Here is an 18,923-nt window from a genome sequence, read left to right as displayed (position 1 = left end):
GTGTGCTAGCAAGCAAGCTAGAGTGTGGGTGAGGTGCTTTGGGATCGTTCAGGTGGTACGGAACAGTAAGACAGTGCAGTGGACCCGAAAGCAACTATTACTGTGTTAGCCCAAGGGAATATCTGCGGCCTGGGCTGGCACGGACCCAGCACCGCTGTCTCCCTGGCAGATTCTCAGTTTATCCATCCAAACGCCTGTTCATGGGCCGCGAATGCCAGTGGGGCAGCAGTGCTACCCAGGGCAGCTTGGGACACACGGCACCTCCCGCCTGGGTCTCCCAGGGTCAGCAGCCGGGACCGGGGGCACGCCGCAACGCCCAGCACCTGCGCCAATCAGGGGCAGGCCCCGGCGGCGACGCCTGGCCCAGTCTCCTCCCCCAGCCGCTTTGTGCAATGCAAGGCGGAGCTGCTGCCTTTGCAGGCACTCGCCGGCTCCCGGAACGCGGTGTATTACAGCGGCCGGCTGCACCGATAGCCTGAGCCTGCCTCGCTTCCAGTCCCTGCAGCTGCCAGCACCAGCCGCCTTCCTCGGCCCCTACAGCCACAGCACCGCATGGAGAAGGCTGAGGACGGGTCCCAGGGCTTCCTGCCGCCCTTCGAGCACTTCGCCACTCAGGCCATCCACGTGGGGCAGGAGCCGGAGCAATGGACCTCCATGGCCGTCGTGCCCCCCATCTCTCTCTCCACCACCTTCAAGCAGCAGGCGCCCGGCCAGCACCGCGTGAGTGGGGACTCCGGCGGGGGAGGGAGTGGAAGGGGTGATGCGAGGCGAAGGGAAACGTGGGGAGTGAGCGAGAGAAAGCGCTGCGGGCAGGAGCGAGGGGGTTACGGGTGCTCTGCTTTAGATCACAGGAGTGGAACAGATGTCGGTTTCAAAGGCTCTCTCAAACCTGTCAGAAAATGAGGTTTACTCCTCTCTATAGCAGAAACGTGCGTCCCTGTAAGTGCAGCTCTGACCCTTACACAAATTATCCACATGTAAACACGCGCACATTTGTAAGGGAAACCAATTTGTTTCCTGTCCATTCAGACTGAAAATAGTGGTTTGTTTTTTAAAATCCAGTTTTGTGGCACAAAAAGGATGTAAAGCAGCAAATTATTTACAGCTGAAGAGTTTTTTAAAAAAAGTCTCAACAATGTTCTGTTTTGCAAAATTGCCAAAAGCAATTTTCAGCCAAAAGCAAAAATTCTGTATCACTGCTGTAAATAATCCTCTCTGTATCACAAAAAGGTCCAGAGGGGAAATGCAGACTATTTTTAACTTTAGAGATTCCAATGGATGCTATAGAACCGAAATCCTATGCCGCTGCACTTTAAACGTTACAACACAGCTTGGAAGTTTCATAAACCAGATGGCAGCTACCCAAATAGGCACCTGTCCAAAGCAGCATATCTATCATTAAATACTCAGTGCAGAGACATATTATGCATTTAAAAATCTACATTTATAAAGCTTAATAAAGTTTTTGACTCTTTAACCATGTAATGCATGACAGCCTAGCAATGTCAGAATGATGAAAGAAGGGGCTTGCTTGGCTGCCCTCCGGCAGTGTAGAGTAGATAGTGCGCTTTAAATTCTTACCCTATCTCTGTGTGGACACCCTTACTGTGGATTAAGCGTACCCTTAGGTAGTTAGCTTAACTTAATTCAGATTGGAAGTATGTTAATGGGCACAAGCACTTTTAGTGCTCAGTAAGGGTATCCACAGGGGGGTTGTTGTGGTGGTTAATGCAGAATAGCTAGTGCAGAGCAGCTACTTTGGACTTTCCCCCTGTGTAGAGAAGCCCTAAATAAACATGCACAACAGGCTGGAAGAAAAACGTAATTCCCTCCCTTGTTTCTGCACTGCAGAATTGTAGCAGGAGTCAGGAGATGGCAAACTTGTTTTCCTCTGAGACTAGTCAGCTTGGAGCTTAATATCTCCCACAATTAGCTGAATGTGGATCAGAATCAGGTCATTAGACTGTATTTCTTCTTTCAGTCTTGATTTCCCGGTAGTATTGGTATGGGGGAAGAGTAATAGAAAAAGTTCCTTGATAGTTTATAGGCATGGATATGTGGTCCTCACAGTTTCTCTTAACTGTAATACTACTAAAAAGTGGTTATATTGCAGAGCAGAGCAAAAAGCAATGCAATACTCCATAAACTACAAATTCTGCTTGGGAAAGAGTTGAATAGCACAGAAGCGGTTGTATTGTAGGCTGAAGGAAACAATACCTGCTGGCAAAGATCAAAGAGACTGAAATGCCATTGATTCAGAGCCAAGATCTTCACCTGATTAGTGATGTTTTGGGTGCCCAGCTTGAGATATATGAAAGAGGCCTGATTTTTAAGAAGTGCTGAGTACCTGCCCCCCCAGAATCGGAGCCCTCTAGGCTGTCTCAAATTAAACATCCTAAATCAGTAGTCATTTAAAAAAAAGACCCAAGTGTGCAGGTCCAAATGTTACCATCCCTCCCTCGTATTAACTTAAATAAACAAATGGAGCCAGCAGCATCAGTCTTTTCCCCCCAGGTAGACGTATAGGTTTCCCTGTGATCTGAAAAAACATACAGTCTCTGAGGGAAATTTTCAAAGTCACAAACTAAAAGTCAGTTGGAGTTGAGTACCTAACTCCTTTTTGTGTCTTTGACTCTCTGTAGATGTGTTGGTGTCGATTCTTGGAAGTGCTTTCAACATCAGGAAACTGATAGCCAGATGAATGTTCTGCCCACACATGATCTAGGGGCAAGCAGAATACTACTTCATCTGAAATTTGTTAGCAGAATGTAATCTGGACCCATACTGTAATAAACAACAACCACAAAAAAACCTCCTCCGTATTGTTAAATGAATTTGCTTAAATTAGAATGTAAGCATGGCCCTACTGGGTCAGACCAAAGGTCCATCTAGCCCAGTAACCCGTCTTCTGACAATGTTAGCAAACATTTGCTGCTCACTTTCCATAAATATAATAGAGAATACTGAAGGAAATTTTTGTGGAAACTAAGATTTTTTTTTAAGCAGACTTTGGGCAGTAATTGTCAAAAATAAACTTCTTAATTAACAAATGTGATTTCTTCCCCCTACCCCATTCTAAGCATTACCCTTATTTAACTAAGGAATGGAAACATACCATGTGATCAGTATGTCCTCTCACTGTCCTCCTGACAGAATTTGAATTTAAATATCAAATACTTGTGAATGAGCAACAGACCAATAATTATTTGCCAAATTTGTGTTAAAATAGCAAATAATCACAAGCTGTTTACAGTCAATTGGAGAACAGAAATACAGGAGAGTTAATAGAATATACTTTTTATCTAACTTTCTCAGCCACATTCTTACTGCAGGTTCAAAGACAGCTTCCTTACCTTGTGTGAGCTTGTGTCAGAATCCAGAACAGGATGAAGAATATCTTTACGCTGGGAGTCTGAAACTAGAAAGACATAAGAATACATCTCTCCTCCCCTTCTTTTTTTGTTTCTCCTGTAGAGTTTGTTTAGACAGAGCTCCAGTGTCCCTCCGAGGGCCTTTGGGCTCATTGCACCAGTGAAAGTCTTCCCAGCATACCGGCTGGAATTTAGGATGACTTTTGCCAAGAAAATACTTGTCCTTTTGAGAATCATAATTTTTCAGACTAACTTGGTGGCTTTCAAAATCTACTGACAGGCCTTTTGCATCACCTGCCTTTCAACTGGCAGGAGTGTTGTGTGTGTTAAAAGGGACGCTCATCTTTCTCTTTGATTAGGACCCTGGAAGTTTTGGATTCAGTTCAGTTTATTATTGCAGATACGTAAACATTTGTTCTGAGGCAGCTCATGTGACTAACAATTATATATTTTGACATCACTGTGTGACAGTCATGCATTGCTGAAGACTTGAGACAGCACTGCATTCCAGAATTGTGGAGCAGGATTCAGAACCTGGTCTTTCACCATTTGAAGCTAGTAGGAGCTTTACCATTAACTTCAATGGATGCAGGCTCAAGCCCTAATTATACTGTATTTGAGCCTGATCCTGAAATACTCATTGCCTCCCATTGAGGTCAACTGGAGTTAAAGGTGCTTGGACCCTTTGCAAAGTACCAGAGAGATTATGATGTCCTATTTGAACATCCATGAGGGAGTCTCATAAGATTATTGCTAAAATAAGATGATTAAAATCAGCTGGTGCCAAAAACTGAGTTAATTTGCTACCATTTTAAAAATTAATTTATTGTAGTTTTATCTTCATTATAATACAGCCTGTACTTTAATGAGCACACACTGCATCCAGATTTCCCATACTAACCCCCTAAACTTTAAAATTTGCATGTGAATTAGATATACAGACTAGATTCTTAGTTGATGTAAATTAGCATAGCTACATGAAATCTGTGGAGCTGTGCAGATTTATGCAGCTGAAGCTCTAGCCTCAGTTCCCAAAATGGAGGGATAAATGTTAATGCTTGGAATTGAACTATCGAAGCCCTTTTTAGTAAAAGTGGTCTTTCAATGTGAGACTAATTAGCAACAAAATATAAGAGGACATATTAAAACCTTACCAGCCAAATTAGCTTATGTCTCAGAGAAATGACTTACTAGAGATTCTGAGAGTGCTTAGTTTGACTGCAAATAGGTTGTCTTCTGTTCTGACAAGCAACGGATGTCGGATCTTTGTGGGGTGGTGTACAACAGCTTGTGATAGCAGGTGGGTATGTTTTGGATGCCTAACTTTAGTGTTAGGAATATGGATTTCTTGGATGGGCTAGGATTTTACCAAATTTTCAAACAGGTAATTGTCAGTACAAGTTTAACTATATTATTGTACAGCACCTCCTTCAAAATCCCCAACACGTACTGTTATTTTTGTATCTTCTTTTCACCACAGGGTTTTGAATATAGCAGTAGTGGAAATCCCACTCGGAATTGCCTGGAAAAGGCTGTGGCCACACTGGATGGAGCCAAGTACTGTAAGCTCTCAGCATTTTCATTAAGAAATGTGTCAGCATGTAGTCCATTCTGAAGATACACAGTAAAAGTATCCTAAGAGGGTTGGAGCACCAGAGTTTGACCACTAACAGTAAATCATTTAACTCAGCTTTTGCTGTCAGCATTTACTTCGTCTGCTTAAGTACTTCACTGGTTTGTTCTTTTTTTCTTAACATATACCTGAATTAATATTCTTTAACCAAAAATGCTAACAATGGTTAGTATATAAATATCAACTCCACTCTGCCGTTCAGTGGAACTACTTATGCAGTAATGTACTATTCAGTATAAGTAAGAGTGGCAGAACGTGGTCCTTTCTAAAACATTGACACTAAATAGGAAGATGGGGGAGGGAGGAGAAACAGAAATTTTATGTTCATAACATGATGTAAAGATCTCTCTCTGTTAAAATATAAATGTGTCTGTTCTCTGTCACAGTGATTCTTTTTTCTGTACTAGGTTTAGCTTATGCTTCAGGCTCAGCGGCTACTATGAATATTGCACATTTGTTAAAGATGGGAGACACTGTTATCTGTATGGATGATGTTTATGGAGGTAAGTGAGCACAAATATATGTTGGGTCTTAACAGTGTTAGCTGTATGCCTCCTTAAATATATTAAATTGATCATAGATAACTAAGCACTTAGGATGTTCAACCAGTTATTGTTTGAATTGCATATTTATGATGTTTATTTTTAATTGGAAAGAATAATTCATGCAATGAAAAGTCTTCTTTAATAACAGACCATTCCTTCATGACTTCATTGGCCAAAGGTGGAGACATAAATGTTTGTAGAATGATTGCACTCGTTTCAGCTGGGGAACTCAAAAGGTATGGCTAACTGGTGAGAGGAAAAGTCCCAACCTCCTAGCTGTGCACAGATAAATGTTGATTCTGCTTAGGCATCCAGTAGCTAGTAAAGATCCAAAATGGCCCCAGACTGCCAGTGTTCCAGAAAACAAAACAAAAAACTATAGTATCTGTCGCTTCCTCTAGATTACCTGCTCTACTCACCAGCATCACCTCAATCCTTTCTGGACTGAGTTTCAGACAACTCATTCCAAACTATTATCTTTACCAGGCACTGTGAAAGCCTTGTCTGACTCTGTTTGAGGTGTGAGTTTTCCATATATTGCTAACATTGCAGCCCATGTTATCTTGTGATTGTCTTTAATGGCTTCACAAATGTGAACAGGAGGGGTGACATATCCTTATGGAGCCTCCATATGGTAGAGAAGGAATTGTTCATATTACTCTGGGAACTTTCAGAGGAAAGAATATATTAATGGAAATGTGACCTTGTCCACTTCTGGCAGAGTCTTTGAGAAAGTAAATACTACCTCAGGGTTCCTGTTTCATGATCTGCAGAGAGAGAGAGAGTAATCAGCATGGTCAAAAGCTGACCTTTGTTCATCACTACAAGGAGATAATTAACCAATATAGCTAGTATTGCTTCCGTATCATACCCAGGTCTTGAACCAAATTGAAAAAGACAAAGTCCAGATGCTACAAGTTGATTAGCTGCCTCTTCAGTAAAGGAAAGGTTAGGGAGAGGCCAACCATTGGCAATACTTGTTGAAGGATGATTTCTTGAGCAACAGGTGGACTGTATATTTGAAGGAATTCAGCACCTTGCCCTCCATTAGCCACAAAGCAGTTTCTCATATTAAAAAATATATTAACTTATTTTCCAAGCCACTTAGATTTACCTGGCTGTCCAGTACATGAAGCAGTGCTGTTGACTTAAATTTACAGAGGAAATGGTGGAATTTACTTCTCCACTGTTAAAACCAGCATAGCCTGAGACTTAAATACTCCACACTACAATCTTTCAGGCTTCCGCCTTTCAGCAGTGACCACTGGAGATGGGATACCGACCCCTGCCATCTGGCCTCTATTGGCTGCTGTTACAAACCACCTCCCCTCATACTTCATCACTTGCAGGTCATCCATATACCAGGATAACCTGTGGGGATAGCTTTAAAAAGGGGGGTTACTAAGGAGCCATCGTGTCAGAAGATGATAAATCATCAAAATGTCCCAAAGCGGCCCATAGTGGGGAACAGTTTGCCCCAGGCACTGCAAGGGCCCCCACGAGAGTTTTTCGGGGCTCCTGAAGCGGGGTCCTTCATTCACTCTGGAGGGCCGGAAAACTGTCGTGGGGCCCGGGCCCCTGGAGCTTCTTCCGCTCCGGGTCTTCGGTGGCAATTTGGCAGCAGGGGATCCTTCCGCTCTGAGGCGAAAGGACTCCCCGCTGCCGAATTACCGCTGAAGCAGGACCCGCTGCTGAAGTGCTGGGTCTTTGGCAGCAATTTGGCGGCGGAGGACCCCCGCCGCGGGTCTTTGGGGCACTTTGGCGGTGGATCCCTCAGCGGAAGGACCCCCCGCCGCTGAATTATCGGTGATGCGGGGGCCTCCTGCTGCCGAAGACCCCAGGCCCCGTGAATCCCCTGGGTGTCCCAGAAATGTTCTACCAGGCATTAAGTAAAGTAGGCTGCTGGCTGTAAAGTATTTCTCTGCAGAAGTATGCAGTCCAACCTGATCCATTACTTTCCCAGACAGAATAAATGGACGAAAAAAGTCCTCTGGAGATGAGAGCAAAAATAAGCCTCTATCTCCACCTGAAAAAGATAATGCTAGCGTGACAAGGGTGTGATCCTCATATTCCCAACCCAGAAATATGATCTAAAGAGTCTATTTACGTGTATGGAGCCAAAAGGAATCCAAAGTTAAATGTCATATGCTTATCCAAACCCAAGTTGACTCAGAAAACCCATTCTCTGCTGGACATTGAAGTTGCTCAGACAGAATTGTCTTGGTGAGATTGACATACCTTTTAAATAGGTTATTTCCAGTGTTTTTAAAAAATTAAATAAAAAATTACATTGGATATGCCTACAGCCCTTGTTCATCGCTGTAGGCTTTGTGGCTAAACCTCTGAGTTAATGAGCTTATCAGGGTGGATTTGATTTAAATCACTAGTCAGGAAGCCTCAATTTAATTATAGATTTCTACATAAGCATGCCGCTTTGTTAGTGGTTATAAACTTAATATATATTCTTCACAAATCAGAGATGTAGGTTTCATTTTTTTAGAAGGTACATGCTGTACATTTTTTAAAGTGATTTATTTTGAACATTTTTCAGGTTCGTTTTACAGCTATATCAGAAAATATATGATTGTTTGTTTGTTTTACCAAAGGTAATTGAAGCAGATAGTTCACCTCCCAGTGACTTCATAAATATCTCCAATTCAGCAGGTTAATCATTAATATTTGGAGAATTTTCTTGCCATGCTGTATTAGGAGGAGAACATCACCAGACAGACATTTAAATTGTTTTACTTAACTAAATCAACAATGTTATATATTCTGGAATTTTTTTTTCCAACAGCAAACATGTAATACTTTAACAAAACAAGACTATGAATTTTTAAATTTAGGTAAACATTCAAGTTTTTTTAAATCAGATTTGTTTTTGTTAAATGTTTTTAACTAAAATAGTTAAACGAAATATTAAAAAAAAATTAAATTGACTATGTCAGCCAGGTCAACACGAGAAACTTAAAATATTGACTTCTGCAACTAACTCTGTTGTCTTCACCTTCATTTTCTGTTTGTTCATAATCTGGAAAAGTACTTTCCTACTTTTTTCAGGTCCCAAATGCTTTCTAAATTTGGAAAGAATTAGTCCAAAGGAAGAAAATATTCTTTCTACACTGGCAGAAGAAGCTACTATTGTTTGTTTTGTAATTTAACTCTGTCATAGCATATTTCTCTCTTTCAGCTCTCACTCAGTTCCTTCCAAATTTCAACAGCCTCGGCAATAAAATAGCTATTTCCCTGCATTTTGTTCAAGGCTACAGAAATAGGCTTCAGGGTACTCGGCATGTGTTCAACATTTCTCTTAAGCTCAATGTCGAGAACTTTGGCTGTTACAGTGCCATCTAGTTTTTCACGATTTTGTTCACAACCCATCATCAGATTAGGCCAGATCTTGATATAGTGCTCAAAATAGTCCACTACTGAGTTCTATCGCATGTCTTGTGGGAGAGTTAGCTTGGTTCCTCCCACTTTTTTCAGAGCAGCTGCTGCTGCAAAGTGGTTGTTACAGAAGTATTTTGCAGTTTCAACAACATTGACCTTTATTTCTGGAAAACTGAAGTCTTTGGCTGGGAAATGCATCAAATGAGCAATGCAACTGTATGTAATTAGCTTGGGACTCTCTGCTAAATAATTTCTTCTCATCTTGGATACGTTTGCAGTATTGTCTGTGACCAAGGTGCATACTAGAGATTTGAAATTTTTTTCACAGTTTGTTATAGCTTTTACTGCTGCTACTGTAAGTATTCTGCTATGTGTACATTTCCTGATGTGTCGATTGTTTCTGTAAGGAAGACATTCCCTTCTGTTGTCACACAAGCACATACAACAGGATCATTGTGGACATTGCTCCACCCATCAAGAATCAGGTTAACAATATTTCCCTCTAGAACTTTTGCACCCTATTCAATGTCTTTCATACACTTTATCCAGCAATTTGCTTGCGACATCTGCTCCGTTGAGTGGACCTGTATCCTGGTCTTAATGACTAAACCATGTTAATGAAGTGTGGGTTCTCAATCATATGGAAAGGAGAGTTTGTTGCATAAACAAACCAGGCAATTTTTTCATCAATTACCTCTTTTTTGTAATCTGCTGGTTCTTATCACAGAATTATCTATGGTCGTTTCTGGATGATGATGATTTGTTTTTCTTTTTGCTACATATGATATACTGTGGCTGTGTGACAAACATGATGTGATTGAAACACTATCAGAGTTATCTGCCACTATGCAAAATGATGGTGATCTTGAAGGTGGATAGTCTTCAGAATCCTGTGTATTGAGGATGGATTCTCCTAAACAAAATAAGTCAATGCAGTTATTTAATTATTCCCATACTGCTCATTTAGTATTACTCATTGCATTCACTGACACTCAGTACTACTTTAAAGGTGAAATTGTAAAAGGAAGATCTGCCTATTTCAGCTATTTATTTATCGCAACTGCATCTAAAATGATAGCACCATAGAGTAACACTTCTAAATTTTTTTTGCTCAGACATAAGAATTCAAGAGTAGTCCAGAAGGAAGACAGGTAGTCCTTAAGAAAGAAGAATGAAATAAAAAAATGTACAGACTTGAAGATCCTGCATGTTCAGACATGTTCCTTTCATCATCTTCAACGCAGTTTCCTCTCAAGAAGGACTACTTCTCAAGATGTTTCATTTTGGCAACCATGCCTTGCATTTCTTTGTTGCAGTGTTTGCATTTTACACGCATGCATGTCTTACCTGCAGGTAGAGGAACTTCATTAACATATTCCAAAACTGGGTCTCTTTTACTGCCTACTGCCGTTATAGGTTTTCCATCCTAGTGAGAGAATGGGATGGTAGCTACACTCACAAAGACCTCAAGACTTCTGGAATGTGCTGGTCAAACAGCTTCACTTTTGTTTCTACTGCCTGTCCCTCCCTTCTCACATTTATCTCCAGATTTCTCCTCGTCCAGATCTATTCCGCCCCAACAATCTTCTGTTCATTGAACTTTTTGATACTTTGCACTTTTAGAGAGAGGTAAGGGATTGTCTCTATGTACACAAATTAGCAGAGGGACAATAGGGTTGAGATCTGTTATTTCTCACCTCGATATATTTAAAAACATTTTTTGCTGTTAACAAGTATGTTATCTCTGGAGACACAAATCCACAGTTTGAGAACTGCAAAACTAAGCATCTCTGATGGTATCTTCTAGACTGAGCACTGAGTCCCTGTGGGTAGATAGAAAGATTAACCTAAATAATCTATACAGAAGCCTCTGGAACTCCATAAAATTGGATCCCTAATCCATAAACTGTTGGAACTCATTTACAAAACTTTTCTTAAACACTACATGAATATATTGTCTCATACTATAGAATTAGAATTTATAATACCTATTCCATGATGAGATACGTTATAGCTCAAAGAGATGTTAATTAATACTCTCTTTAGATACTTTTTTTAATAAAAAATTTTTTTTTGAGAAAAAAACCTATGATTGATTTTTATCCACGCTGGTTTAAGGCAATATCAGTCTCCTTGCTGTTGTCACTACCGACTGTAATGGAATGACAAGAAACAAAATAGTTGTAATTTCTCTTCCCACTTCTTCCCGTCCCTCATAAATTCTTAAAGCCTACTAACTAGACTCTGAAACAGGTGGCCACTCTGAGGCTGCATGGTGGAAACACATGACTGTGAGGAAAATTAAGGGAGATGAGGGTGTGGAAAGATGATGTGGAAAGGGACTGCAAGGGACTGGAGGGAGGGGAGGAAGAAGGCAAACTCAGATGGACTGTCTGAAAAAAGGAAAGTTAATGTAATTAACAAGTGTTGTAATTCAGCCATGTAACAAAAGTCAGTCCATTTTTTTATTTTATTAATAATAGCTAGTTTCATGAATGAAGGGGAAATGTTCAAATAGTCCTAAGCATAATACTTTCCAAGTGATATTCAAAACCCATTAGTATTTTTGTGGTGAATGCCCCAAACCAGAGTAAGGAGAGCATGTAGTACAATGGATACATTGTATTCTAGTGTGTGTGTGTGTGTGTATTTGTTTTTCTTCTTCTTCTTCTTCTTCTTTTCAGATCTCAAGTTGAAAACCACTATGGGTGTGCACTTGGGACCAGTAAAAATTTTTTTTTCAATCCTGACTTTCATCTTCTTATAGGATAGAACACTATAATATTTTTTTAAAAAAATAAAAAGGACTTAAGAAATCTATCTGAAACAATAGCCTAAATGGTCTCCCATTACTTAACATCCACAGCACTCTTTAAAAATACAACACTCTGCAGCCCATCATCTCCCATAATTCTGCTATGTATGAGCGAGTTGCCTCCTTTGTGCAGTTCCAGAGGCAATTCAAAGCTGCAGCACTTCCCCAACCCCCTTTCTCTGGCTGTCACCACATTTTCTTCTTCCCTGACAGCAGTCAGTTGTGGTTCTTTTTTTTTTTTCTTGACCTTTCCTTTGCCTTTTGATTTTCTTTGTTTTCAGGTAGCAGTGAACAGCCTTCTTTGTTTTTCTTCTCCTTCTCTTGGACCAGGTATTCAGCAGTGAAACTGCACGGAGTCTCAGTTTCAGTGCCTCCCTGCTGAGATCTTCTTCCCCCTTTCAGGAATGGCAGAGCAGCCATGCAAATACAGAGCTAAGCCCAGATGTTGCTCCATCTGGGAGGCAACTTTAATGGGCTCCATGGAGGGTGAATTACACTCTGCCTAATCTAGCAGTGCAAGGGTCAGCCAGCTTAGGGCATGGAGCATTTAGCCAGACACACATGTTGGGACCCAATCTCCCCAGGAAGTCATGACTCTACCACAGAAAATCCTTATGAGGAGACCTAAAACAGAACTGGGAGAGGCGCTAAGGACCAGGAGGACTTCATTCTGCCAGCCCAAGGGGTAAGTCAAAATCATGAGTATATGTCTGCTACAGCATTTGTGGCAATGTGTCAATTGATGCTATGCAGTTTTGTGCCGGGGCCATGGCATCGAGCTCTGTGGCCACGAGGCATGGCTTCTTCCCTGTAAAGTGATTACTCTCTTCAAACAAGCCCTTTGCTTCTCTAAATTCACAGGATCTCTCCTCATTGGAGAAAAGTTGGATAAAGTAGTGGTTGAAAATGCAGCTAAGAACATAAGAACAGCCATACCAGGTCAAACCAAAGGTCCATCTAGCCCAGTATCCTGTCTACCAACAGTGGTCAATGCCAGGTGCCCCAGAGGGAGTGGACCTAACAGGCAATGATCAAGTGATCTCTCAGCCATCCATCTCCATCCTCTGACAAACAGAGGCTAGGGACACCATTCTTTACCCATCCTGGCTAATAGCCATTAAAACCATTCAGTCCTCCTTTCTCCGCTTAGCGCTTCTAAGAAGGGCCTACAAACCCACATGCAGACAGAGACACTTCTTTCATCCATTTTCTTTATGGAGGTTCAAGAGAAAAGACAACACATGTAAGGAAAAACCTTGGAATTGAGGAGTGAGGGGAAAACCTTCATCTTCGGTATCACAGTGAGCAAACGTACCTTGACCCAGACCTGAGCTTTGGAGACAGGATGTACTATTTTCAAGACAAATGGTTTAGTTCAACCACAAACAAATGGACTTGAAAGAGAGCATGCCAGAGTTATTCTCTTGAGATGAGGGCACCACCACACCCCCTCCGACAGTTTCCAGTCAGCTTGGATCCTGCCAAGTGCAAGTTGTCCAGAGGTGGAAGATCTCATCCTGAAACATGTGATAGGATTTCCCCCCAAAAAACGCTTTTCAGGGTTTTACTCTGTGTTCTTCACTATTCAGAAGGGCACAGGAAGAATCAGAGCCATCCTTGACTTCAAAAGGCTCAACAAATGGCTGAAGAAAACAAAGTTTCAGATGGAGATCCTCGCTTTGATAATGATGTCTATCTCAAGGGGACTTCCAAAGCTCAGTGGATTTGGTAGACGCCTTCATCTAGCAGCCTGGCTATTGAAAGGGAAGTGCTAGGCCTAGCACAGCTATCTTCAGAAGAGAGAGAGGACTTAGCTCTCCTCTAGGAGAGCTTGCACTCTAAAAGCCTACTCATCTGTTTGGACTAAGTTCAGCCTTTGGTGTCCGTCGAGCACAGAGCAAACCCAAAAGTTCCTGGGATTTCAGTTATTGTAGACTTCCTTCAAGGGGTAGATAAGGGACTTCAGGTATTAGCCCTCTGTCGCGTACTCTTCATAGAGTCTTTATGCTCCCTGACCAAGAACTTTCAGGTTTCCAGGCTTCTCAGAGCAGTCAAACTGGCAGTCGGACTGACCTTCGCTAAATGGGATCCACCACTGGTGTTGAAAGCCCTAACCACTCATCCTTTGAACCCCTGACTTCTGCATCGTCATACTACCTCTCCATCAAAGCCTGTTTTCTGGAGGCCATCACATCTACCCTGTGACTTTCAGAACTGACAGCCTTATCTGTGCAGAAACCTTACTGCATATTCCATGAGGACAAGGTGGTGCTAAGAATGCCAGAAATTTTCTTGCCAAAGGTGAACTTTCCTTTCCATGCCTCACAGGAGATTGCCCTCCCTTCAGTCTGTCTAAAGCCACAGCACCCAGCTGTGAAGCTGTGGCACACTTTGGATGTTAGAAGAACACACAAGATTTACATCAAGCATATGGAGTCAGTTAGGAGGGCAGGCACTCTGTTTGTCTCCTTCCAGCTGAACTCTAGGACTCAGAATCTTGATGCTCCCGCTGGCTAGATGGATCAAATTATGTATTGTTGAAGCATACAATGCAGTCAGTGTTTCTGTACCAGAAGGAATCAAGGAGCTCTCCACAATATCTATGGTGACCTAATGGGCCAAAAGAGCACGTGCTTGCACCACAGAGATCTGCAAAGCAGCAATATGGTCATCAATTAAATTCTTTATCAGATGCCATAGAGTGGACTTTGTCTTCTGCGGAGGGCTTCTTTGGCAGAAAGGCCTTAAAGGTGGTGGTCCAGTAATAACCATGTTGTTTGAGCAATCTTGTAGAAGGGAGAGGTCCTTTTTGTTTCCTTTGTGTTTGTTCTATTATCCCTCTCTCGTCCTGTTCGCTACTTTGCATGTGTAGCAGAAATGTGGGAGACAGTGGGCTGCAGAACAGAAAATTTCTTACCCAATAATTTCCTTTCTGCTAGCACCATCTCCCACAATTCTGCCCACCCTGGATGGCTTGTCAGTTAGGGTCAACACACGCTTTGGATAAGTTACCACAGTGGTCCCCAACCTCTTTATGGCCAGTAGCACATTCATGTTTTCAGAACAGTGTGGCGGGCGCCAGCAATTTTTCAAGACTTATTTTGTATTTGTACATTAAATAATATGAAAAACAGCCTATTTAATATTATATAATATATGAATCGCTAAGATAAAAAGGGTAATTTTACATGTAAAAGTTATTAAATTAAATTATTCAGCAATTATTCTTTCACATTACCATGTGAATTTGCTCTTTTTTATCTACCTGTAAGAAAAATTAAGGAGTTTTTACAAAATAAATATCAAACAGTTTTCATCTTATTTAGTTTAAAAAAGTAAAACATTGTTGAACTGCTGGTCCAAATATATTTATTATTCCTACTTTAACATAGAATGAAGCCTGCAGCCCTGAAGTTCTCTGTCTCCAGCAGGTGCAGGGCCACAGCTTCTCTCTGTCTTAAGCCATGGCCCCGCACCTGCCAGAGACCGAGAACACTGGCAGCCCCAGAGAAGCCGGAGAGAAACCAGAGCCCCGCGCCTGCCAGGGACAGGGAAAGCTGGTTCCCACAGCCTGCAGCCCTGGACTCCAGCTTCTCTCTCCTGCTGGGCACTAGGCTGGCGCACATAAATGCGCCTGCAGGCACCACGTTGGGGACTTCTGAGTTACCATATAATCAGGTCTTCTGTACATAGTTACTTCGCTGGCATTTGAATTATTGTTGTTAAATGTGTTTTCTACAAGTTATTACACAACTTTGGCACGAATCATCTGGTGGCAAGTCCAGAGAAAAGAGGAAAGTGGCAGCTTGAATTGCATACAGGAAGGGAATAGCCCAGCCAGTCATTAAAACGTATTTTAAAAAACACAAAATTATTAGTCTAATTTTTGCATAAAACGTCCTGCCTTTGTCTTCCACCCACCCTCCTGAGCCTTTCTTACCCATAAAATGAAAATCAGTGAGTGTGCTCTAGTGTTCATAGAAAATTTCTTCTCTCTTGTCAAATAAGTGTAAAGCAGAAACATGTCTTTCATAATACAATGTTTCTCCTATCTTAGGTACAAACATATATTTCAGGAAGATAGCCTCCAGAATGGGTGTGAAGATTACTTTTGTTGACTGTAGCAAATTGGAATGCCTGGAGGCTGCAATCACACCAGATACAAAGGTAATGGAAGAATACTTCTGAATTCCGTTGGTGGTGTGTTTTGAATAATTTTGTTTTGTTCCTTTACAAATGCTGTTTTTATTATAAGAGTGTAGCAGTTCTTAGGACAGGTTTTTATTTATGGCAGAAAGCACAATCACAGATCTTAAAAAGTTCTGAAGTCTCTTCTTGGGAACCCTGTGCTTTTGGGTGGCAAATTCAGAACACTGCAGGGGCCATGCAGAGAGAGGGACATTTTTTACTGGGCTAGTAATAAAGATTTGTTCAGAGGTGAATGTTGTAAAGGGTTTTCTGGGTTGAGGAGGAAAGGTTTTGCTGTTGACTCTGTTAATGGTTAAAGGCTGCTTTTTCATGAGTTATTTTTTAGTAATTACACTTTGCACAGCTGGATGGGAACATGGCATTTGGCAAACTAATATTAAATACAGCTAATGATTTTTAAGAGCTTTTCTTAAAAATATGAAGAAAAATTCATGATTATATTGGTAAAGGTGTTGCTAAAGGAATTCTAAGAAAGGAGGGTGCATGTGTGAGTGAGAGCCATAGCATCAGGCCCAGATGTAAGTACGTGAGGCTGTCAGTCTGGTACTCTCTTCAGAATATATGTGGAAAAAGAAAAAGTGTCCTTTTAAAAAGAAAGTTATAGGTGATGGTACATTGTGTAATTTACAGATATTTAAAACTAATGATTTCTGTTTGAAAAATTACAGCTTGTTTGGCTTGAAACTCCCACAAATCCCACCCTGAAGGTCGTTGATATTCAAGGCTGTGCAGATGTCATCCATAAACATAAAGACATTATTATGGTAGTAGACAACACCTTTATGTCAGCATATTTCCAGGTAAGCTGACTGAATGTCTGAAATAATGGGAAGGTTGATACACAGGGATTTATTTATTCTTTTTTTTTTTAATGATTTCTAATGGCAGAAGGGATGATCAATGAAGAACTGTGTGCTCTTGGCCTTGTTTTAAAGCTTTCATGCTGAAAGTGTGATGCACAATTGGCTTGCTAATACAGATCTGATCCAAAGCACTTTACACCATTTAAAGAATGAATTGGAAAAAACCCAGCTAACCATATAAAGATGTGAGATCTGTTAAAACAAAGAGGCGAATTAGTTAATGGTTGCACTAAATCAAAACACTGTGCTAGTGCCCTAGATAATTGGTGAAGCTAATTTTTTACCTTCTCTAACTGTGACTTAACATGACCTTTTTAAATGGATTTTCTGATTTGGTTGCTTTTTCAGTTAACTCCTCTTTAAATGGGTGAATTCTTCTCCTGTCTTGTTTGTTTTACTCTAGGACACCTTTCTGGACATTACACTGTGTTTTAATTGTTTTTGTTTAAAAAAATATAAATCTGTAATATCATTTGATTTGGAGAACAAGTGAACAAAATATTTTAACACTACGACCTCAATGTATTTGAATGCAGCATCTTCGAAATATAGAAAAAACCCTTTAACCTCTCAGCTACACAGTCTTTAGTTATTATTTGTAGTAATTTGGAGTTTATTATTTTGGCCACAGAAAGCTCCCCTATTTTTTTCCATTTGTGCAGCATGTAATACTTTTTCAAGTTAAAAAATCCTGAAGTATAGTGAATAAGATTCAGACAAAATAGAGTTTCTAGTTCATGCCAAGACACACACATACACTTATCTGATTTAATGAAAATTAGATTAATTTACTGCATTTTGGGAACAGGAATTGTTATGTTTGATTTGCTTTTTAATTTCTTCATAAATTTAGGAGGTGCTGCAAAATAACGGATTTGTATGTGATTAAAGTAGGTCTGCACAAATACAAAGTCGTGAGATTTGGCATTGTCCAGGTAGTACATCATTTTCTTCCTTTTAAGGCACTGGTTCATATAAGCAAGTACTTTAAAGTTTACGTGTGTGCTTTGCTGAATTGGGCCCTAGTTTGAAAAAAGTGTAGTGATCTTTTTTCTAATTTGGCTCTGAGTTGCTTCTGCAAGACTCAGTATGGGAATGTGTTGAAGGAGTAATATATGCAATAACTTGTGATCAAGTTAACAAACATACTAACTAGACAAGAGAGAAAATCTATTTGTGATTAACTCTGTAGGATTGTCTGACAAGTATTAAAAGGTAATGTATTAAACACTTGAAGGTTGCTACTGGGACACACTGCTGAGAGGATAACTATCCTCAGGAATTTATTACTACTTCAATATGTTGCATATAGAAGAAAGCACTAGTGCTTAAATTACTATTCCATTATTGAGAGATGACAGCAAGACCATACAAACTTCTGTACATAGTCTGACAGCAAGATTTTTTACTTTTTTGTTCTGAATCTATTAACTACATTAGCCTTTTAACACGCTGAACAAACATAGTATAAGTGTTAAAGAGTAATAATTTGCAGTCTGTAATTCAGTGACTGATGTAAAATCAGATCATTTTTAGAGAAAGCGGCTGTTTGTCTTGTCATTTCCAATTACTCTTTCCTTGGAAGAGCAATTTGAAAACTGAAGCAAATGTGAAGAATTCTGTTTGTCAGTTGCTCCTGCTCTAAACTTTTCAATTTTCCTGAGGCAGTGTCATTAAGGTGAAAGACCAATCCAGACACAAATGTAAAAAAAAAAAAAAAATGCAATGAACAAATTGGCCTGGTTACCTGGGCCTTTCTTTGAAGAGGCTCAGGGTTTTGATTGTTAGGGCAAGTTATTTTGTATGTGCAGTTAACATTGATTAGGTTGTAAGCATGTTGAAGTGGTTATTATTCGTTATGTGCCTATACGCCGTCTGGTAGGTGCAGTCTGTAAATGGAAATAAAATAATTTTAAAAACTAAGGGTAGGATTTTAAGTGCTCTGCATTGCCTGAACTCTTCTCTCACTGAAGTCAATAAGAGAGAGACAGTGCTTTTGAAACTTCCAGCCTGCGTGTGTCTTGTTACCTGAGTCTTGTTTTTTGATCACCAAATTTCTGCTTTCTGTGGGATGAGGTGAGAGTAGTTTGTGATTTG

General features: G+C 40.6%; 1 protein-coding gene across 1 annotated transcript in view; it reads left to right on the top strand.

Annotated features, from left to right (window-relative positions):
* Positions 1 to 318: 318 nt before the first annotated feature.
* Positions 319 to 18,923, top strand: part of LOC115656063 (cystathionine gamma-lyase-like) — a 42,623-nt gene continuing 24,018 nt past the window's right edge. Inside the window, exons 1-5 of the mRNA XM_030572334.1 lie at positions 319 to 720; positions 4,852 to 4,933; positions 5,412 to 5,507; positions 15,812 to 15,921; positions 16,632 to 16,763. Of these exons, the coding sequence (XP_030428194.1) occupies positions 553 to 720; positions 4,852 to 4,933; positions 5,412 to 5,507; positions 15,812 to 15,921; positions 16,632 to 16,763 (588 nt within the window). The 5' untranslated portion in view covers positions 319 to 552. The remainder of the gene's footprint in view (positions 721 to 4,851; positions 4,934 to 5,411; positions 5,508 to 15,811; positions 15,922 to 16,631; positions 16,764 to 18,923) is intronic.

The sequence above is a fragment of the Gopherus evgoodei genome, chromosome 8 (genome assembly GCF_007399415.2).
Source record: "Gopherus evgoodei ecotype Sinaloan lineage chromosome 8, rGopEvg1_v1.p, whole genome shotgun sequence".
Classification (NCBI taxonomy): Eukaryota; Metazoa; Chordata; order Testudines; family Testudinidae; genus Gopherus; species Gopherus evgoodei.
The sequence above is the reverse complement of the archived record's forward strand: the minus strand, read 5'-3'. Positions and strand labels throughout refer to the sequence as shown.